Source organism: Monomorium pharaonis, chromosome 5 (genome assembly GCF_013373865.1).
Source record: "Monomorium pharaonis isolate MP-MQ-018 chromosome 5, ASM1337386v2, whole genome shotgun sequence".
In the NCBI taxonomy this organism is placed as follows: Eukaryota; Metazoa; Arthropoda; class Insecta; order Hymenoptera; family Formicidae; genus Monomorium; species Monomorium pharaonis.
In genome coordinates this window covers 15,190,824-15,214,484 of record NC_050471.1, presented here as the reverse complement: position 1 = coordinate 15,214,484, position 23,661 = coordinate 15,190,824, and the positions used below count along the sequence as shown (strand labels likewise).

Sequence of the window (23,661 nt, the reverse complement as noted above, 5' to 3'; positions counted from 1 at the left end):
GCGCACGTGCAGTGTGCGCATGTGCAGTGTGCGCATTTGGTCCGTGTGCATTTGGTCCGTGCGCATTTGGTCTGTGTCCGTTTCGCACTGTGTCCGTTTCGCTCTGTGCGCATTTCGTCTGTGTCCGTTTGTTACTGTGTCCGTTTCGCTCTGTGCGCATTTGGTCTGTGTCCGTTTGTTACTATGTCCGTTTATTACTGTGTCCGTTTGGTCTGTGTCCGTTTGTTACTGTGTCCGTTTCACTCAGCGTGCTGTGTCCGTTTATTACTGTGCGCATCTGGGACACTCCCCAAAATAGCATGTGGAATAACTTATTAAAAAGCTTGTTTTTGCTCTGTTTGTATAAAATCAAAAAAATTTTTTAATGTCATTTTTTATAATTTTTTAGTATTATTAATATATACCACATTGTTTCGATAAGTGTACTTTCTTTATGTTCTGTTTTAATTTACTTTTTTTAGAGATTTAATTAACGCTTTTGTCACTCTTTTATTACATTATAATTCACTTTTCCTTTACACTTGATTTACGCTCTATTAATTGTAGAGATAAAAGATATGATGGGATATTATCTGGATGTAATAGGATATCGTAAGATATTATAGAATATCTTACAATATCTTATAATATTTTAAGATATTTTTTGGGGATATCGAAATATATTAATAGGATATCATATAATATCTTAAGATATTTTACGATATTTTAAGATATTTTTGTAGGATATTCCGGGAGCTACTCATTGAGATATCCGTGGGATCGCCTTCGTCTGTCTGGGATAATTTGGGATAATTTGGGATATCCTCAGGATAAAGTGTGCTGTGTGGGATATATTCCGGATTATTTTAATAATAAGTTTATATGCTCAATTAAATAGAAGAAAATGTTAATACATCGTTGATGATTTTTAGTATGAAGTTAACAACTATGGCTAATAATTTTATTTAATAATAGCCATCCCCTTAGCCTAAACTTCATTTCAGATGCCACGTACATATCATAAGAAGACGGACAGAGCTTCATTAAATGAGAATGCTATAAAAAAGGCACTAATTGATATTTTTGAAAATAAAAGAAGCATTAAAGGGGCCGATGAATTCTATGAAATTAAACGCCAGACTTTGCAAAGCAGAATAAAGAAAATAGTCAACCAGTCTTCAAAAGAAGACTTGAGAAAAGCGGAAGACTCGTGGCAAGAAAGTGAAGCAGATGAACCCGTATTCAGCAATAAATATGCTACAAGGCAAATATTTACAGTGTTGGAAGAGGAGAAATTGGCTACGTATGTAAACAAATGTTCAGACCTCCATTATGGATTATCGTATATACAAATCCAGAAATTAGCGTTTGAATATGCTTTAGCTTTACAAAAGAACATGCCACAGAATTGGTGGAAAGATTCAATGGCTAGTATAAAGTGGATAAGGGGGTTTATATCTAGACAGAAGGACTTGTCTCTAAGGAAACCTGAAAGTACAAGCCTTACTCGAGCCAAGGTTTCAATAAAATGGCAACAGATAACTTTTTCAATAAATATGCTGATGTGTTGCAAAAGGGTCGATTTACAGCCAGTCGTATTCTTAATATTGACGAATGTGGTGTAACAACAGTAATGAAACCGGTCAAAATAGTTGCGGAAAAGGGAAAGAAGCAAGTAGGAATTGCGACTTCCACAGAAAGAGGTGAACTGGTGACATTGTAGGCATTATTAATGCAGCTGGTGGGTTTTTACCACCTTGTTATGTTTTTCCAAGGATTCGGAACCCAGATGAATACCTAAGGGATGCATACCCAGATTCCTCAGCTCTGGGGAGTAAAAATGGTTGGATGACACGGGATATATTTCCTGTAATGTTGGAACATATAATAAAATTTGCTAAGCCAAGTCAGGAAGATAAAATCTTACTACTTCTAGATAACCATGATTTTCATGTAAGTTTGGAAGTAATAAACAGGTGTCGCGAAAATGGAATTATGCTAATGTCATTTCCGCCTCATACTACACATCGGCTGCAGCCTCTGGATGTTGGTGTCTATTTCCCATTCAAAGCAGCATGTGCAAAAGCATTTCATGATCATTACATCTCGAATCCTGGAAGAAGAATTACAATTAGGGAGATTGCATCGTTAACAAAAACAGCACTAATTGCGTCTTTTACTCTTGCGAATATAATAAGTTCAGTCAAGAAAACTGGTTTGTGGCTTGTAAATACAATGATTCTCAGCGATGCAGATTTTAAAGCCAGTGAGGTTTCTATAGGAGTTACCCCATCAGAAGCATCGACTTTGGACACATTAACAGGATGTGAAATGGAGAATGCCTCTCACTCACTCCAGCCCAGATCACAGCCACCAGCTACCACATCCAGGAGGGAATTAAAATTAACACCTGAACAGATTCGATCTTACCTGTATCTTGATCACTTGGCTGTGAATCCAAAAAGAAATGCTAGAAAATCAAGGGTTTATACAGATTCCTCTGAAAAGAATAGAATTCAAGAAATTGAAAAAAAGACGGAACAGAAATTGTTTCAAGACAGGGAAAATGAAAAAGGAAAGAAAAGAAAGAATAAAGTACAAAATCCAAAACCAGAGACTTCAGACGAAGAATCTCCTTCTGCTGAAGAAGATGAAATTGAGACACCCCCCCTATCCAAAATTAGAAAACTAGAAATAAATGAATATTTCATTAATGATTTTGTCATAATTAATTATAATAAGAGGGAATATCCTGGACAAATTATTGAAATTTCGCCTGAGGGTGCAAAAGTAAATGCATGGTGAAGGGGTCAAAATGTTGGAGGTGGCCTGAAAAAGCAGACATAGGGATCTATGAATGGGATATTATTATTGGTCAGATTGACACCCCTAAAATAGAAAAAAAGGAACCAGTACATAGTCCCTGTATTTGATGTATATAGCATTTAATTTTAAGATTATCATTTTTTAAAACAATTTTCTTTAAAATTTAATGCATCTCAATATTATAGTTAATTGAATAACTTTAGATATTTATATTATATATGTTTTTTTAATATATGTTATTTTTTTCTTTTTCATTGTAATAATTTTTAAATGTAATTTTTTAAAAATATTTTTAATTATAAGTTACATTTTTACATCCTACATTATAATAATTTCAAATATTTAGTATATTATATGTATATATATATTTTTTTTTTTTTGGGACTGTCCCGATTGCGCACATAAGCGATTGGACACAGTAGTATTTCCCGATTGGACACGGACTCGATCGGATACGAACTCGATTGGACACGGACCCGATTGTACACCGACCCGATTGCACACGGACCCGATTGCGCACCGACCCGTTTGCACATGGATCCGATTGCACACGGACCCGATTGGACACGGACTTCATTGGACACAATCTCGATTGCACACCGTCCCGATTGGACACAGTCCCTATTGGACACAGACATGATTGGAAACGGATCCGATTGGACACGGACCCGATTGCACACGGACCCGATTGCACACCGACCCGAATGCGCACCGACCCGATTGCACACGGACCCGATTGCACACGGACCCGATTGCACACGATACGATTCCGCATTGCAGATAGTACATGGTTAGCGACTTGGACGAGTTGGGTGCGGGAGGGGGACGAAGCCCTCCTTGCATTCCCCGTGTGTGTGTGTATGTGTGTATGTACACAAAGCATTTTCTGCACCACATGGTTTGCGACTATAAAATATATATAAGAAAGAAAAATATTATAATAAATATTTTGTATGTATTTTTATGTCTGAGTTTGCCAAGTATAAAAAAATTATGATAAATATTTATGAAAATATTACAAAAAATATTTATGCTATTATAATCCAAAAATATAAAAAATATTTCGAATTTATATACCATAAATATTTTGCAGTACATTTTAAAAATATATTTTATATATTGTTAATAATAATTTTTGTATTATTTCTAAACAATTTATGAAAAACAATTATATAACTTTAAAAAAATGTTTTTTAAAAATAAATTCGTAAAATATTTATAAAAATTTTCTGTGCTATCTAAATTGTTTTTGCATTATTCTGCGATACGGAATCGTGTCGTGTGCAATTTGGTCTGTGTGCAATCGGGTCCGTGTGCAAACGGGTCGCGTGCAATTGGGTCGGTGCGCAATCGGGTCCGTGTGCAAACGAGTTGTGTGCAATTGGTCGGTACGCAATCGGGTCCGTGTGCAATCGGATCCATGTCCAATTGGGTCCGTGTCCAATCGAGTTTGTGTTCAATCGAATCCATGTCCAATCGAGATTGTGTCCGATCGGGATGGTGTGCAATCGAGACTGTGTCTAATCGAGTCCGTGTCCAATCGGGTCTGTGTCCAATCGAGTCTGTGTCTAATCGGGTCCGTGTGCAAACGGGTCGTGTGCAATCAGGTCGTGTGCAATCGGGTCGGTGCGCATTCGGGTCCGTGTGCAAACAGGTCAGTGCGCAATCAAGTCCGTGTGCAATCGGGTCCGTGCGCAATCGGGTCGGTGTGCAATCGGGTCGGTGCGCATTTGGGTCCGTGTGCAATCATGTCCGTGTCCAATATTGAAAAATACAAATATAATATAACAAAATATCATATCAAGAGAAAAGTATAAAATATAAACTGCAATAACTATTTGCATAATAATGTTATTTACACTATATGCACATAGTACACTTTGATAATAAAAATAATATAATATAATTTAAATTAATAAGTTTGAAATTTTAATTAGAAACTATTATGAAGGAAAAATGAAAGAAAGAATAAAAGAAAAGGGAAAAGAGGGGTTGGAATAATTGTTACAAACATAATTTTAATAACAATAAAAATTTTTATTAGGCAGAGGCAAATATTGATAAAAGAATATCAATATTTGTTGTATGGGTAAGGAAAACTGCTAAAATCTTACCAGTGTTAATAATCTAGAAACACATCCTTTTTAAAGAAATCAATACAGAATTTGTTTATATATGTTCGAAAGTCAGAATAAATTCTGTGACATTTAGGTTCGGTTGGCCTTGTAATCTCAGGCTGGCAGCATGGGTTTGATCTCTTTAGATTTTTTACTTAGATTCACATTGTTTTGCAAGTCGAGAGCGGACCCGTGCTGCCTGCACAACAAACACCTCCAAAAATCGCTTGTTACCGAGCGCCCGGTAGCACGTTTCGTCGCGTGAAGCGGCTCTCATGACGTGCGGGCCAATTAAGCCAGAGAATCGTTGCGCGCATGGCGAGAGCGCGTCACCGCGAGTGGAAGCCCCGGAGCCCGCAAATCGCGACCGTTTCCCAGGACTTCTTCAAAATTTCGGCTCTTTTCGTGATTTGAAAAAGGGAGAAGCGGTGGGAGGCCTTTCGTCACTCCGCCTAAGGAACCATGGAAAAACTCTCGGCCAGCATTTGTTCTTTGTCTGCCATCGAGATAGCTCCTGAAAGCGGGCTGCCGTGAGAATCAAAAAAAAGGTCGAGTCAGCGTAAACCAGTGCGTGCCTAATTAGAAAGACTTAGTTGTAATCACTCTGTAACATTTGAGAATTGTGACAATTTTAAATATAACGTATATTGTACTCATCTGAATACTGATTTGCCTCCATCTTCCTCTCATTCACGCACTCGCGAACAATATATGTCTTCCATTTATGGCACATATGTATTACAAAGATGATGTTCATGGAAAAAATGTGTTATACAAAGCAATTTTCTACACCAAAAACAAGTTATTATGGTTATTTCGCCACAAAGATCGCATTTTACTTTAGAATTCTTTTTAAAACAAAAGTCTACTGGTGTTTCAAATTCTATCGGTATAGCCTGCAGGTATTCATCGTATACATTCTGTATCCACTTTTAGTCCACGCATATTTTAATACATTTTGAAATCTAGGCGACGAGAATTGATTGTGTGCTAATGATTGTAATTTCAATATATTATTTCTATTATAAAGATCTAAAGCCAAATCCAACAACATAATAGTATCAGAGAAGTATTTCATAAAATTTTTCGACTGAAATCCGTATACGGATTGATCTAACGTCTACGAATCTGACAACAATACTGATTGTGGCCCGACATTCGGAAAAAATACTTCCTTTAGCCAAGTTTTAACATGATTTGATGTTAATTTGCCTGATTTTTGAAGCCGTAACGAAGATATTAGGCGCGTTGAATGATGTTTCTTGTACTCTCGGACCAAATGTTCCTGTAATTTCCTTTAATATTATAAAAAGAAGTGATAATAATCTGCCATCAGTCGAAATAGTCGGTTGAATTGTATAGCTATGCGTGGTTGCTGATATAGACTGTACTACAGATTCTACGTTTTTAATACCTTTTGGAGCTAAAGTACGATCAGAATAAAATTCTAACTGAAATCCACTCTGATCTGAATTATGAATATTTTCCACACTGTATCAATTAATATAATATTTTACATTTGTAATAAATGTATCGCATTTATTTTCTAAATCAGTTTTTGATAGTAGAGACCTTTTTGTAACAAATTTTGTTATTTTTCTAGACACAATATTATGTGTTTTTTTTTAATTTTTGTACCCATCTCTCTGAAGCTTTGAATTCTGCCGCATTTTCTATTTCTTGTGCTCGAGAAGCCCGTCGAGCGATGTCAATGTCATGAATGATGATTTTTCTTTCAAGTGAATGATGATTTTTCATTAAAATGGTCTAATGTGTACCCAGAAATTTTTTTTAATTTTTCCAGCCTACTACCATCTTAAATGATTTGGTTTTCCCATCGTCGTAATTGTCGTATCGATGTAACTTTTTTAAATTTTTGCCTAGCTCCTTAAAGCGATCTTGGTTTTGTCTTACCGCTTTTTCAGTATTCCACAGTATTGCCTTTTATAGTCAGTTGATATTGTTTCTTCAACTGAATCGCAAATCACTTCTTCTGGAATATAGATTTTCTCTTCCGCCTTTAATAAATCCACTTTTTCTGTTTCTGGAACCTCAAACTCATCGTAAAAATCTAAAGTTTCTTCCTCTTCAAATTGAAATCGCTCATTATTTTTTACTTCCAATAGCATATGTTCAATTTTTACATTCATTTATCTTTTCTGCGAAGCTATCGGAGTATTCGGATAATCCATACCATTGACGGTTATCATAAGTAAGAATATCACATTATATGGATTAAATTGAAGCATGCTGAAATATTAAATATATATCTCAATTATATAGGTACTTATAATTCTTTATACACGTAATGTCTTAAGTATTTCAATAAACGAAAGGTAAGAAAACCACCAATTCGACTAACATAAAATTTAAATTTAATTTTTTATATCATTATAACAAGAAAATTATACAATTCCTTTTTTAATGTGTAAAATACAGTTTGTACTTTGCGAAAATTATTTACTTTATCGAATATATATTCTCAGAATTTTTTAAAAGCAAAAATAAAACCAGGGGCACAGTAATTGGTCGAGGCACAGTAATCGAGGCTTTTACGCTAACTGGTATTTTAATTCTTGCTCCATTTGTTTCTGTTTTCCATATATTATTATGTTGCATTATATGCATATATAGTAATAATTTAACGTATTTTTATAATTTCAATAATATTAAAGTAAAGAACAACAAAAGAGTAAAAAGTAATACAAATTAAAAACAGATATTTACATGTTCACAAAAGAACAATACTTTTGACAATACACTATCTAATATACTTGTTCACATTACCAACTACGAGCTGGAAAGGCAGATTCCCGTTATGTTTATATACATTTATACGGATGTACTTTTGCACACGACACGGATGTAACCGGCAGAAATGGTGTTTCTCAGAGTCCAGCGCGGCGATCACCCACATACACGAAGCACCGTACGTGTGCTAGGCGCGCGATGAAGTGAAAACAGGGAGGAGCAAAAAAAGTGGGGATCGCGTCGGTGTTACATCCTTCACCAACGTCGCACGCTCAAGAAGGATAGAGTTATGTTAAGTAAGAAGACGTGATACCGATTCGCCGGTGTCCAACATCTGTTTCACTCGCACTCGATACTAATGACGTCTCTTGCTTGAGTGCGAGTGAAACGGATATTGGACACCGGCCAATCGGTATCCCGTCTTCTCACTCATCATAATTCTATCTTTCTTACATTTTGCACACGACACGGATATTGCATGCGACACGGGCGAATAAATGTAGCATGCAGAATATATATATTAATATGCATGTGATAATCAGAACTATTTTCCTTTGTACTATTTTTAACACTAATTGAACTGATTAATCTTTGTGCAAACGCCACCTCGGATATGATATTTTTTAAAATATACTTGTGCTTGCAGAAGTAAAATCATCTCTATTTTAATTCTTATTTTAATTCTTGCAATACCGTACACATACGCATATATGTTACTTTTGTTATATAGTATATATGCATTTGTGCTTCATATCATGCAATACGTCCGGTGTTATGTAATTAAGATTAATCCGTTTTATGTTTTAATATAAAATTATATGCAGAAGAGGCAATTATTGAGTGTAACGCGACTAAAGCAATAACGCAACACTATTTCTAACGCGGTACGAGATTACCATCTCGTTTTGCCAATAATTGGAAATAGTGGAACCCATATGTTATTATATATGAATGGATTCGGCTTTTAATGCTCTTTAATTTTTGTCCTTACAAAATTTTCAAAATGTTGCCAAAAAAGGGAGTGGGGGTTAGGGTAAATTAGAAATTTGAAATTTTTGAAAATATGAATACACCATTGTAAAGAGTATAAAATGCCATAAAACTTTTGTATAGAACATTTTTTCATAAACCTCATATTTTCAAAGATATTTGTCAAAAACAAAAAAATGCGTTATTTTCGAGGAGTGGTTTCAACCCCTAAACGTCGAGATACGCCGCTAAAAAAAATATGGGTCTAATATTATTTTATGTTCTATAACATATCCAAAGCGCATTATAATCGGTGAGGGACACTTCCGTCAGTTCCCTTGTAAGAGGTTTATATCAGTAACAAAATTTTTGAAAAACTTTGCTACTGCAACTATGGTCTTAGTGCCTGATATGTTTGCAAGATTAAGAAAATCTAATTCCTTCAAATCCTTACAAAATTCTGAGTGAAATGGGAACCGTTTGTTGATTTGGTTTAAAGTCTCAATGTAAAAGTGTAGGCAGTTTGTTTTAAAAACAACTAATCACTCCGCGTTCATATTGCAACTACTGTGTATAAGGACCGCCATCACTTCCACACCAAGGTAAAGGATGGGTTGCAATAAGGCCGTTTTTTGACCCCTCACCAAATAACACAAAACTTCGTGATTTTGTTGTTTATGATGGGACTCTTTTAATTTAATTAATCCCCCGAGTGGTTTCCTGAAGAAACAAATGGTTATTGTAAAATAACAGTTTGAAAGTTTTTATTTTACATGGGATTTACGCTATTGATGTGTTTGGCAGTTTATTTAACTATGTTCTAAGGCGTGACTGTTCACCATACTTTTCCAAAAACTGTCTCAGGACATCATATTAAAATATAAAAACCAACAAATGCATCTATGAGAAGAAGGTAACCTAACGCTTCAAAGTAAGCAGTAGTACGGTACTCGTGTGTGCCGCAGTCATACATAAAAATACTTACCTTACCAAAAATATTCAGACGATTCTTTCAATTGATTTTTGGTGTAATATATTTCTTTTTATTACAATCTGATTATTTTTCACTTAATTTTCACCTGATTTTATTATTTTTTTATAATTTGATCAGTTATTTTGACTCGTTAGGACGACTATGCGTAGGCTCAAAACAAAATCGCATTAAGAACTAAAATTGTTCTTTGCGCTCTTGAAAAACAAAATAAAAACAAAAAAAAAAACAAAAAATGGAAAGAGGCAACAACCGCTACGTCCACGTTCGTGCCTCTGGGTTCGGTTGAGAAAGGTTCAAAATGGAATAACTTTTTTGAGAAAGAATTATTTTTTCTACCTATATATATGCATTAGAATACACAGTAATCACTTGTGTCGTCTAATAGCAAATATAATAAGAACAGCAAAATAGAAAATTACCAGGGTTCCATATATTCGTACCGGTTACTTTACTAAAAATATTCAGGTGAAATTCTGAATATTTTTGGTAAGGTAAGTATCTTTATGTGTAGCTGCGATACACGAGTAGCGCGCTACTGCTTACTTTGAAGCGTTAGGTTATCTTCTTCTCATAGATACATTTGTTTGTAGATTTTATATCTTAAATATGATACCCTGAGGCAATTTTTGGAAAAGTATGGTGAACAGTCACGCCTTAGAACAAGGTTAAATAAACTGTCAAACACGTCAATAGCGTAAATCCCATGTAAAATGCAAACTTTCAAACTGTCATTTTACAGTAACCACTTGTTTCTTTAGGAAACCACTTGGGGTATTAATGAGTCTCATCATGAACAACAAAATCACGAAGTTTCGTGTTATTTGGTGAGGGGCCAAAAAACGGCCTTATTGCAACCCATCCTTTCATCCAACGGCAGGTAATTTTGGGGGTCATTATCATTTATTCCAAGAGGGTCTACTTTAATTAAGTCAGGTTTTGTAAAAAATTCTAATATTGTAACATATGTGGTATACATGAATTGATATATATTATGCAACTGAAATGACTTGACCTGGAACAAGTTGAAATCACAAAAAAAGGGCAACATAAACTTTAAAAACTGAAATGTAAGCTTCATTGAAAGGTCGGTTTATCAAAAATGTGTTCAGTTTGCTAGTTTTTCTCTTCGAAGGCTGCCATTCTGAAAAAAAGAATCAAAGCGTTGTACTGCTCCAAAATTCTTTTTATCGAAGAGTACAAAGACAACCATCGAGTTGGGATGGATGCAAAATTTTGTTCAATTCAAGAGTTTGTAGAAGGCGTGCTTCTACAAACTCTTGAAACTCTTTAAACTGGCTGATTTTTTATAACTGTACTTAAAGTACGAATAAATTTCGCGCAACAGTGTCTTAAGAGTTCTTGGTAATTTCGTGCAGGTTTGTGAAGCACATAAAGCCAATGAGTGGCAAATACGAGTACATTTGAAAACCTTCAAATCGGGAATATCCCTCTTCAGTAACGTTTGTACTGAATGATGGTGGCCTATTATTACGCTTGCTCATCAGCAAAACCAACCATTTCTTATTTATAATCTATTTCACGTTCGTGGAAAAATGCGATCAATGTGCTGTGTAAGGTAGTTGCATTCGTTTCAGGAACAGGCAACAAATGCAAAAAATAATCCTTAGGTTAATAGTTAACATACCTTACATAGATTGCCAAACTCTTGATTGAAGCAACAGTTGACTCACCAATAATGATTGAAAAATTTTTTTCTTTCATCATCATTATCTGATTTTGGAGGCCTTCTTTGCCAAGTACATTCTGAACTAAAGTAATGCACTTCGTGCAGTTGCATGACACATCTTTCAGGAAGGCTGAATCGGAAGGAAGGTTACGCACAATATTTATCAATGGTCAGCTACATTAAAAGATATGATGTGCTCGGCGACAAACGATGCCAATTCAGAAATTTTAAGCTGCTATTCTTTGGTTTTAAACAATGATACAGCTGGCATTTGTAAAACAGAAACTTGGAATTTCATTAATTTGTAATTACCTACAATAAAAAAAAAAATAATAAAAATCCATAAATTAAAATTTAAAGACTTAAGTAATGATAGCTTTAACTAAATAAAGTTTCATTCTATTTTATTTACTTTTGTGTTTGTTGGAATTCTAGTGTTTACGAATTGCTGAAATTCCTGCCAAGTAATCACTGGCACACGCTTTACAAAAGAAATAGTGGGCTCCGTTCTTGCTGACTTCAATCCATGTATATTTCGTCTTCCATTCTTCACGGAATTTATGAGAATATTTTCTATTCTTGTTAGATTGCTAGCCTACTGCCACTGACATTGTCAATGTTAGTATCCGATTCCGACATCTCAACGAAAGTTGAAAACGAGAAAGAACTGAGATAATAAATATAAATTACATATTACAACATAGCAATAATCAAAACAAGACTAACAAGGGAACCTCGCGAACTCGAAAATTCAGATTTTAATGAAACTTGGCATAAATGTAGAGGGGGTGAATACATGAATTTAGAAATTTTTTGTTGGTGCCCAAAAAGGTTTAAAGGAGTGAAACCCTTCAAAGTTGAGGCGATTTGTTCGGTTTTTCGATATATCTCGTAAACTAAACAAAATATTAAAAAATGTTTCATACAAAAGTTTTACAGCATAAATACTTCCATTTAACTACGCTATTTATTTTTCAAAAAAAAAAAAAAAAAAAAAAATTTTTTTTTTTTTATAAATAGTGTTGTACCCCTCGTCGTGAGTACGATTTTGGGATTGCTGCCAGAGATCTCGCGAGGAAGGTATTTCGTCACATACACCGTTATTTGTCTTGAACACTTTTATTCTTGTATTCAGTTACAATGGGTAGATCGCGACCCCGCAAGGCAGAGTGTCGCGTCTATTAGCTCGTTGTCCACGACCCCGCAAGGCAGAGTGTCGTGGTTGTGTGTTTACAATAAGTTATCTCGGCGATACACGACCCCGCAAAGCAGAGTGTCGTGTGTAGTCTTAGTTTGTCTACTTCGGATTGACCCGCTCCTCACCTTCTTTCGCCGGTTTATATATCCGATAATTCGGTAGTTGGATCGAAAGAAGGGGAGGATTGCGTGAGGGCGTAAATCGGTCAGTATTCCAAATTATTGCTTAGACAGCAAGTGCTGTCTAAGGAGCATTGCGCTAATTGTCGAGCGGATTGCGCGATGCGCTCGATGCTGACTGCAGCTGACCGACTTACGTCATCGTGTTACTGACACCTTATCGTTATGAGTGTGTCACTCATAACAATAGCATAGTTAAATAAAGATACTTATACTGTAAAACTTTCGTATAAAACATTTTTTTATATTTTGTTTAATTTACGAGATATATCGAAAACCCGCAAAAATCGCCTCAACTTTGAAGGGTGGTTTCACTCCTTCAAACCGTTTTTGGGCACCAACTAAAAATTTATAAATATATGTATTCACCTCTACATTTATGCCAAGTTTCATTAAAATCGGAATTTTTGAGTTCGCGAGGTTCCCTTGTAAGTATAATGTATAACCTTCTCTAGAGGCTCAGCAAGGTCCAGTAGGTCGGATCAGTTCAGTTGTCGCGGTGTGTGGTTATCAATTGGTCTGTTCGTTTTTACTGACCTTCTGAACTAGTGCAATAAGTTAGAACGAAACAAATATATTTTCTTTCTAACTTATTGCATTAGTTCAGAAGTGCAGTGAAAACAAATAGACTAAAATTTTGAAATTCCCCACTTTTCTCGTGGATTCCCCATTTCCCCTGACACTAAAAATTCTCTAAAAGTGGGGAAAAATCCCCACACCTGGCAACGCTGATCCAGATGTACTTGCTCCTCCCTCGGCCCTGCAATTCCCGCATCGTAGGACGGGCAAATCTTGTATCGTGAGACTTTCCCGCTCCCACCCGCTCCCCGCTCGGTACTCCAAGGCTTTATCGCTTCGATTGCAACGTCATTTATCAAACGATCGGTCACCTACTGAGAAACACGATTACTGCTCTATTCACCATGTTTCTCTGTTGTGAGTAAAAAAAATATACACGTGAAGCTTTTCACAAAGAAATCTTTTTTGTTACGTAATCAATCATAATTTCATCACCTCAATTTTATTCGTTAATGTTCAACGATTCTTGGGAAACCGTCATTTCATGCCTCCGAGCCTTTAGAGGCTTTATTTCAAGCTAAATGTATATCAGGTGACAGCTACATGAGCCAAAAATAAGTTAAATTTCTAACTTTTGTTTGATTTCCTCGTAAAATTCATCGTCCCAAATGTTTTTAGTGTGTATTTTAACTACGTAAAAAGATTTTGCGATCTGCAAAGCCAATAAAAAGATACGTTGTTTTTGTGATGTGTCGATATTTCATATCACTTTAGCATCCTCTGAACAGTTTTATTATGATCTCCTTCTCACTTTTGCTTTTCCACTGCTCTTCCATATTCTCTTAAGAGGATGCTAAAGCCGTGTGTTTTACCGACATTCTGTATTTATCACTTAATTTCGAATTGAATTTACAGAATTGATAATCCTTTTACACTTTTAAAGTACATACACAAATGAACCCGGGGACGATTAGATGAAGACCAAAAATGCAAAAAAATTTTTAAAGTTTATTTGTTCATAAAAATATTTGCTTCAAAATACAAGTTATGTACGTACAAATGAATGGTGTTCCCGGGTTCGGAATAGATTAAGGAATAAGATTATAATCGTCAAATTACGATTACAAGCCGTACAAAAAAGATATTTAAAAAATAAAAGCGCTTAAATGAATAAAATTTTTGATCACATAAATATGTTTTTTTACGGCTTGTAAACGTAATTTGACAAATATAGTCTTATTCCTTCTATTCCAAACTGCGAGACACCATTTATTTGTAAGTATAAGCTATATAACTTGTATTTTAAAGCAAATTTTTTCATGAACAAGGATAAATAATGACTCTGCATTATCGACCTCAATCAAGTTTGATGGGCAGTTTAGCATCCTCTTAACTCTATAACTTGTTCCTCCATTTTTATTTTATGCATCTCTCTCTTCAAACTGTTTGACTGCCTGTTTTTTACTATACTTCTGTTACTTCTTAATTTCTACTCTACGCTCTCCGGTGAGATTTCTCCTCTTTTTTTTTTACGCTAATAAACTCTAAAATCGAACCGCATCGTTGTGCTTTGTCTCTCACTAGCCTGTTAGCGTTGGTCGGCCTTCCTTTCCTCCCCCATATTCGTGGCTCTCGCTCCGCTGCCGGTGCGAGAGCCACGGTGCTCCTACTGTCCACCTCCGCCGCAGGTATCTCCACTCGTGCGCCGTCTGCTATTTTCTGTCGTGCTACACACCTCTCGCTTCTCTCCATGCACTGAGGTTTCTCGCCGCTTCGCGCCTTTACGACGTACGCAAGCCAATCTTTCTTGCAATGCACGTCTCCTCACAATCATTTCTCGGCTGTATTTTTTTTATTTCCTGATCTCTTTACTTTTTTTTAAATCACTGTATACCTCAACTTTGTGCACACTCTTCTCTACTTCCAGCTCTACCGCTTTTCCTATTTCGCCACTAAAATGCACTTTCTCGCGTAGCTACACCTGCATGCGTCCAACGTGTACACGGCAGCTCCATACTTTAACATTATTACATAATTTTTGTTCTCTAATAAATAGCGTTCTCTAATAAAAATCGTAGTGAAAAAGTTTTCAGCATGACTTTCTCTGCACGTTTGATCGTTATTTGTACCTTCGTCTTTGTTACCCTTGCCTTCGACTCGTGCGTCCACTCTCCGCACTTGAAGGAAATAGCCGACTTTCGACACTCGTAATACAATATACTTTTCTGTGTGAGTTTTCTGCACGTTTATTTATAATATCTTAATTACTAGAGTTACTACACTTGCATGCGCGCAATCTGGTAACGCGCATTGATAACGTATACAAACTTTTAGAGATTATTAAACAGAATTCCGATGCTTCGTTGCTTTCGCGAAAACTTTAGCTAAACTATAATAATTCATGTCACTCAAAGACATCAAATCACAACAGCGTTTATGAAGACTGTGTAAAAAAAAAAGAATGTGGTGGTAGTGTCAATAATAATCTAATGAGAATTAAGTCAATACATATTAATTAGTGTAAGTAAAGCTGAATTCCAAGAAATTAAATACCGAAATATTATCAAAAAATGATAGGAAACTCACATCTCTAAAGATCGTTCAAACTGCGAAAGAAGGACTACAAAAAAATTAATCTACTCAAAATTATAGTAACATAGTTTTTTGGGTGTTCCGCCTCTCAAAAACTTCTCGTGTTTCCTTCTGAACTACACGCCTTTTCTTTCGAACCTTTTCTTGCCTCCCCTATTTTCTACGCAGTTGTAATAAGAAATAGTATGTGCAATTTATGCGAATTAGCTATTGCTCACTTGTGCGTGTAAACGCACTCATCTTCGGCTCCTGCGTCCACTCCCCCTTGTGAGAAATAGTCGACTTTCGACACTTGTTACACAATGTAATATTTTGCGATGCTCTTTGGTATGAATGTATATTTATAAGGTTTTCGTTATTTATATGTATTTGATATATATAAAAAGTTATATATATATGTATAAAGCTTTAAAAAATCAATTAAAATTTTTGGTTTACTTTTATTTGTTTGAATTATTCTAATGCACAATTACACAAATTTCTTTATTTTTTGAAAAAAATATTTGCTAAAAACATTTATTAAATCTAAAGAAATATTTCTTTTATAAAAATTTACATCTAATTTCATAATAACTTAGATATTAGTATTTACTGATTTAAAATTTGATATTTTTATAAATATAGGCAGTTACAGCGCGTATCAGCAAAATCAAATCAAAGGCTGAACCTGCACTGTATTTATTAGATGCCTGCAGATTGTTACGAATGGAAAGGGACAAGGAACGGGATCTAATATCGCAGAAAGAGCAAGAGGAAGAAATTATCTCTGAATTACAAGTATGTCTTTTATAAAAGATTACATTTTAAGTGAATATTTAATTCACAGCTAATTGCTCAATTCTATTTGCGATTTTATTCTTCTTATATCTAGAGTTCTCTTCAACAAGTTGAACGTGAATTATATACGTTAAAACGTGACAGTACTGGACTTACATCACAAATATTAATCCAACATTTAACAGAGGAACTGACGGTGCAATCTGCGATTGTAAAAGAGAAGCTTCCTTCTGAGTTAAATACAAAGAAGAATCGAATGAGAGCATTATCGGTAGTTAAAGAATATTCTTATTTGGGTCCAGATAAAATTATGGCTATGAGAAACAATTTAGATACGATATTAAAAGATATACAAGATTTGGTAGAATACAAAGTGAGTATTAATGAAATTAATCCAGCCAGTGCTAAATATTTTTGTAATATTTATAAAATGTTTCTAAAGTATTTTCGAAATACCCATACAGCACACAATATTTTTGAAGTATTTAAAAAGTATTTCTGGAGTTGAAAAATATTTCTTATTATCAAGTCTCTCTCTTTCACACACACACACACACACACACACACACACACACACACACACACACACACACACACACACACACACACACACACACACACACACACACACACGCGCGCGCGCGCGCGCGCACCAACACACATATAAAAGATATTTTCAAAAATATGTAACGGACCGTATTTCCTACGCGGACTTTAGCTCGCCGGGATCGGGTGTAGGAAAGGTTCCTGAGACAATAGACTCGTTTTTCGTGTAATTAAAAAAAACTTATAATATATTTTAACTCAAAAACGTATGTACAAGTATTTACAAAAAATCTTTAGAGAACGTGTCTCTTGATAGAAACAGTTGTTGGCCGGTCGCGTGTGTATGTTGGTGATGGTCGCGGTGTGCGGCGACAAGCCGGCGGGCAATGCCCTGAGAGGCTCGAGCTTCGTGGCGCAGTGAGGCGCGCGGTGCGGCGGGCGGTAATTGCCGGTGCCCGAGATCGGTGATGCGCAGTACGAGACGCGAGACGGAACGTGTTTTGATGTTTCGGCGTTATATGTATAGCGTGTCGGGATAGCGGCGTCGATTCTGAGAATTCTCGGGGGAGACGGAGAACACTCCACCTCGATATATCGAGCCGGGTAATTAGAATTAAGGAGTAATCCGTATCTGAGAACTCTCGGCGAAGGCGGAGACGCTTTACCATCTGCTATCGGATTGTAATTAGGAGTTCGGATGCGAGCGGTGTCAAGAACTCTTGGCTGAGGCAGAGAACGCTCTACCCTAAGCACCGGTTTCGCAGGAAGCTTCTCTGGGTCGTATTCTGGCGAAATCGGAGTACCAGGACACGGTCGGATCGAGAAGTGTCGCAACCTCCACCGGAGCGGCTTTTTATACCCGCTCGGGTGGAGGATCGGAGATCCTCGTAGATCTTCGGCTCTCCCCGTGCTTGATCCCTCCCGTGGAGGCTGGGAGAGCACGGGGAAATACGCGGAGTGGAGACGAAGATCGTCTCGACGCTTTATGAAAAGATTAGGACGGGCCGGTGCCTGTTTCGCGGCGGGTGTTCGGCCGGGCCGTGCGCGGTCGGTGATGCCGTTGGACGGGAGGTTCGTTACAAATATTTTAAGGTAGTTCTCTCCGATTAGTGGTATTCAACTTAAAACTATATAACGCGTTATGCACTATCGAGCTATATACATTAATAGAATAGATTGACTACACCTGCTTACGCAATGAGTCAAACCGCGTCTTCTGCGCAACTTGCCTAAGTTTGGCATCATTATTAACTTGTGTGTTTATTTCTCTCGTGTCACACTGTCACCAACTGTCACCTCGTGTGATGTGCAACAGTAGAGGTTAATCGTGTCATCCGCAGAAGTTAAGAATTATCGCTCAAAAAACGGCAGTTTTATCACAGCAAAAAAATTTGCAAAAAATTAATTGGAATTATTATTATTTCGTATAATTTCAATTGTTTTGTGCGTACATTCTTCACTATTATACATATAATATACTAGCAATGTTACTGCTACATACATATATCCTGTATCTAATAAATCTGTTCAAAATATTACAAACAATCCGTCATTATTTAAAAATTCGGGATTTTCGAATATATATTTAATATGGTTATAAATAAGCGAGTGGAATCTCGGTCTCGAGCCTTGTCGGACGTGTTTGTAATCGCTTGGAATAAAGCTTTACTTTAAAGTTCTTAAGTGTCTTTCATTTCCGCGGCGCGCACGTTACATTTTTGGGGGCTCGTCCGGGATCTGTTCGTCGGATCCTGTGAAACGCGCGCGGATTTAAGTGATAAGTGCGCGGAGTGAAAAGACAAGAAAGAGCGGAGAATTCAAAGATGTTCATCCCTCGTTCCCCTGTGGTGACCCAATCCCACGCTTCTGCCGCTGTGGAGGGAGACGGAACGGACGCACTAAACTCGGAGCGGGAGACGCCGGGGACCGTAAAAGCGCTCCTAGAGGAGATGCGGTTGCTGCGCAAAAGCCTGGCTCAAAGGGAGGAGGAGCAAGCCACGACGCTGCGACGGCACGAGGAGGAGCTGCGCTTTATACAGCTGAGTCTTTCGAATAATATTCCGCAAAACGGAAACGCGGGCAGTGAGTTGCGTATGTCCGGAGCGGACGTGGACGTGTGGCGGGGGGACGCATTCGGTGCGGGCGCGGGCGTGCGGCGGGAAGATGCGCGAGGTGAAGCGCGAACGTTTGTCGGTATAAAAATTAAGCCTGATACTTTCGACGAGACGGCCCCGTTGCGGGAATTCCTGACCCAATTTTCGCTTATCGCGAGTGTGAATCGCTGGAGTGAGACGGAAAAAGCGGTGGTATTAGCCTCTTGTTTGCGGGGGAGGACGCGTTCGTTGTTAGATTCGTGAGCCGTAAGCGAAGGCTTTATTTCCTTTGAGGAACTAAGATCAAAGTTGGAGTTCCGTTTCGGGGAGAGTGAGCTCACTCAAAATTTTTACATGATGTTTATGAATCGGAGACAATATCCCGGGGAGGATTACGCAACGTTAGGGGCCGATTTAGAACGTCTCTCGCGGAAAGCGTACCCCGAGTACGCACATGAAATACGAGATAAAATCGCTTGCTCTCAATTTATCGCCGCGCTAACCGATGGGTTTGTAAAGCGTTCTCTTCAAGTAGAGGGAATTACATCTTTAAGGGTGGCAATTGAACGAGCAAAGATGTTGATATATTTTAATCAAATTAGTTTCTCGGTGAAAAGGGGGAGAACGAATGGGAACTTCCGTATAGAAACAGAGGGGAGCGGAAGTTTTTATTCGGAACAGGAAAGGGTTTCGGAGAAAAAAAAGAGAATTAAGGGATTAGTAAAGAATGGGGAGGATAGGGGAAAAGAGTGTTGGCAGTGTGGGGCCATCGAAAATTTTCGTGCGGAGTATCCGGAAGTGGAGAAATCGGAAAACTAAATTCTGTCGGGTTGACTGGGGCCAGCTCGGCAGGCGGAGCTCGGGTCTCTGTTTTCGCACGTAACGTTGTTCTTGTTTTGCTTGTTTTTGTTTCATTTTCAATAATTTTACCGAGAAATACGGACACTTGAGGGCTGCTTCTCGAGGGGAAGAAGAAGATTTCATCAAAAAGACTGCCTCGCCCACGGTTTTTTGACCACGGTTTTTCCGTGGGACATTGGGCAAATGTCGAGGCAGGGGGCAGGGAGCGTTGGGTCCGTGGAAGTTCCCCCCCTGACCCGGAAAAAAGAAGCAAGAAGCATACAAGATCGGGCGAAAAGGAAGCTTTTCGGCAGGAGAGGAGCACGGGGACGGAAAAGGGAGCCGGCGCAGAAAATTCCGTGTGGGAGTCTGGCCAGCTCTGCTGGAGGAAGAGTGCCCGGAGAAGCCCTTGCTGAGAGGGTCGTCTCAGTTGGACGTGGTCCGGTTGTGGACAAGGAAATCGTCCTGGAAGCCGAAGGGGCCTTCTTGGAGTAACAAGAAAACTGTTCCCCGGATTGTCGGGACGACAATCTTGAAGAGGGGGAGCAGTGTTACGAGCGTCGCCCGGTATACTCCGCGACTGCGACTCAGCTGTTCCGAAGCCGATCGATGTATTGATTTTTCCGGAGAGCGTTGTCAATTGTCACGTTCTTGGCAACGCTTGTCAATAAGCGAGTGGAATCTCGGTCTTGAGTCTTGTCGGACGTGTTTGTAATCGCTTGGAATAAAGCTTTACTTTAAAGTTCTTAAGTGTCTTTCATTTCTGCGGCGCGCACGTTACAATATGATTTGGATTATGATGTTGTTGGGTTTTTGAGACGTGAGAATTCAGTTTTATAGAGCTTAGATGAGTTTCAGATCTATCTCTATCTGTATCGAAAGTTTCATGAAATTTCAACATACGCTTCCAGACAGCACAAAGACGTCTAGAAGATGACAAATTTTCGTCATGGACATCTTTTAAGTAGAGCTTATAGTCGACGAAAAGATGACTAAAAGACGACTTATGTCCCACAAAAAGTCATTTTATAGCCGATGACTAAAAGACGTTTGATATTAAACATCTTTGAGAGCTCCGGCAGATTAGCGCAATTTTGCGACGCACGACGCGCGATATCTAATGAGAGCTGTTTTTTTCGAAAAAGCAGAGCTCTCGTTGGATGTCGCGCATCGCAAAGTCACACCCAAATGGTTTGCCCTTAGTCGTCTTAGCGATAGTGAAAATACGGCTATTCAAAATGGCATGACATCTCACCTTTTAAAAGAATGAATTTTTCGCTCAATAAGTAAACTTTTCATTTGATTGGAGTGAACAATTCACTTTTCTTGTAGCGAATCGTTCACTCAATTAAAATGAGTAAATTATAAAAGCAGTGTGTGGCAGTCCTCTTCCACATCGGACAGGAACAAGAAGCTAATTTTTGCTTGCCTTAACCATGCTATAAGTAGTTTTTATGTAGCCGATCGATTGCACTTTGCTCCCGCCTATCGACGGCGCCGCGCACTAACTAACGGGCAAGTCCGCACGTGGCGTCCCAATCAGCAAGCAATATTTTATAAATGTTTTTTAAATATTTATTTTTGATTATTTTTACATTATTAGCGTTTATTGTACAAATAATATTTATTTAATATTTATTAAACATTTATTTTATATTAATTATTTATTTTAAAATAATGATTAAAAAAAATTTTTATAAAACGTTTATTTAACGTTTATTTTATATTTAAAAATTATTAATTTTTTATTAAAAATAATAGTTAAAGAAAATTATTTATGTAACATTTATTTAATGTTTATTCAAAATTTATTTTAAATTTAATATTTATATTTTAATAATTATTTAAAATAATGTGATTTAGGGCAAATATTTATATAATATTTAATTAATATTTATTTAATATTAATTTAACATTTTAATGAAATGTTTAAAATAATATTTACATAACATTAATATTTATGTAATATTTAAACCTTTAAAAAATTATTTTAAAAAACATTTTTAAATGTTTATTTAATATGTATGTATGTATGTATTTATTTACTGCGTCCCCTCAGGGTTTGCAGACTTAACATTATATCATACATCTCATTTCACAATACATCATTTAATAACCCCCTACGCGCCCTGGCCATTTTGTGACCCTTACATACTTCTCCTCTCTCCCCTTCTCGATCCCTCTAATCCCCAGAAAGCCCTTTCCCTCCTCTCCCGGATCTCTCCCTCTCTTTTTCCTTTCCTTCTCTTCCGTCCCTCTCCTTTTCCTTCCGTTCTTTTTGCACTTTCTTCATCGTCTCTCCTTGTCTTTCCCTCAATCCACCTTTCTCTTTTGCTCTCGTCTTTCTTTTTTCTATCGCTCTCCTCTCTCCTTCCTTCCTTCCAGCCTCCGTCCTTCCGTCACCTGCTTACATATAAAATCACACAATCAGGCATATTTCGTACAAGTCCGATCATGTCATCTCCCATCTACTCTTCTTATTATCCCATGTCCATTTTTCCCACTTTCTTGCTTTCTATCCTCCTTAAATCCGCCACCTGCTCTCTCCCTGACCCCCCTCTCCTTCCATATCGTTATCCAGCGCCATCTCTCTCTCCTCCTCCCTTCTTCCCCCTCTCTCCTTCCACCTCCCATCTCCTCCAAATTTCCAGCAGCTCCTATTTTTATCTCCCTTAAGGTGGAAGCACATAAAATTACAGGAGCCATAAGGCAGAATGCAGAAGCCATAGCGCATGCGCTATAGTATTACATTTTGCCATGGACAGATAAAGTAATACCATAGCGCATGCGCTATGGCTTCTGCATTCTGCCTTATGGCTCCTGTAATTTTATCTGCTTCTACCTTTAGTTCCTTGATTATCTCTTCCATCCTTCGTATTTCCTTTCTCATTAGCCATTCTTCTCTCTCTCTCTCTCACTTTCATTTTCATTTCTCTCCGCTACGTCACACTTTCTTGGCGGACCACGCGCTTGGAAACGCAAGCGTTGGAAACCCGCTACCACCGTTCACATCTCTTACTATCCACCTCTTATCTCTATCGACCAATCTCCTACCTCCTTTTTTCCATTCCACCAATCTTTTCCATACATCATTCTCTCCACCAATCATGGCCTCTCGCCTCGTACATCGATGGATCGAATTGTCGATCATCATGCCCTCTCTTGCCTCCTGCAAGACGCCTTGCGGCTCATGCCTTTGCCGACTCCTCTGCACACTCTCTCCTCCTCCAGCACCACTCTCCATCTTTCACGTCGCTTGTCCGCTCAGCTTCCGCATCCATTCGCTCTTGTGCATTGTCCCCATCTCTAAAATCCGCTATCTCATCCACTGGTCATCTGCTCCGATATTCAAACACCTCTCCTGTCTCTCCACCATCTACCCTGCACTTCCCTTCAATCCGAGCAATTATTCCACCTCCTTGCCCTCCTCCACTCACTCTTACCTCCTCTTTCACATCTTTTACACTTTTCTACTATAAACTAACGAGAGCACTCCTCCTGCCCAGCCATCACCTTCCGCTATTACCCCCTCTCTCAAATGTTTATTTAATATTGATTTAATATTTATGTTACAATAATTAATTATTTGAAATA

The 23,661-nt window shown here is 37.6% G+C and overlaps 1 protein-coding gene across 2 annotated transcripts in view; it reads left to right on the top strand.

Annotated features, from left to right (window-relative positions):
* LOC105839730 (intraflagellar transport protein 81 homolog) overlaps positions 1–23,661 on the top strand; it is a 145,206-nt gene that overhangs the window by 33,012 nt on the left and 88,533 nt on the right. For both annotated transcript variants that reach the window (XM_036286749.1, XM_036286748.1), the window contains exons 6-7: positions 16,436–16,588; positions 16,683–16,961. In XM_036286749.1, the coding sequence (XP_036142642.1) occupies positions 16,436–16,588; positions 16,683–16,961 (432 nt within the window). The remainder of the gene's footprint in view (positions 1–16,435; positions 16,589–16,682; positions 16,962–23,661) is intronic.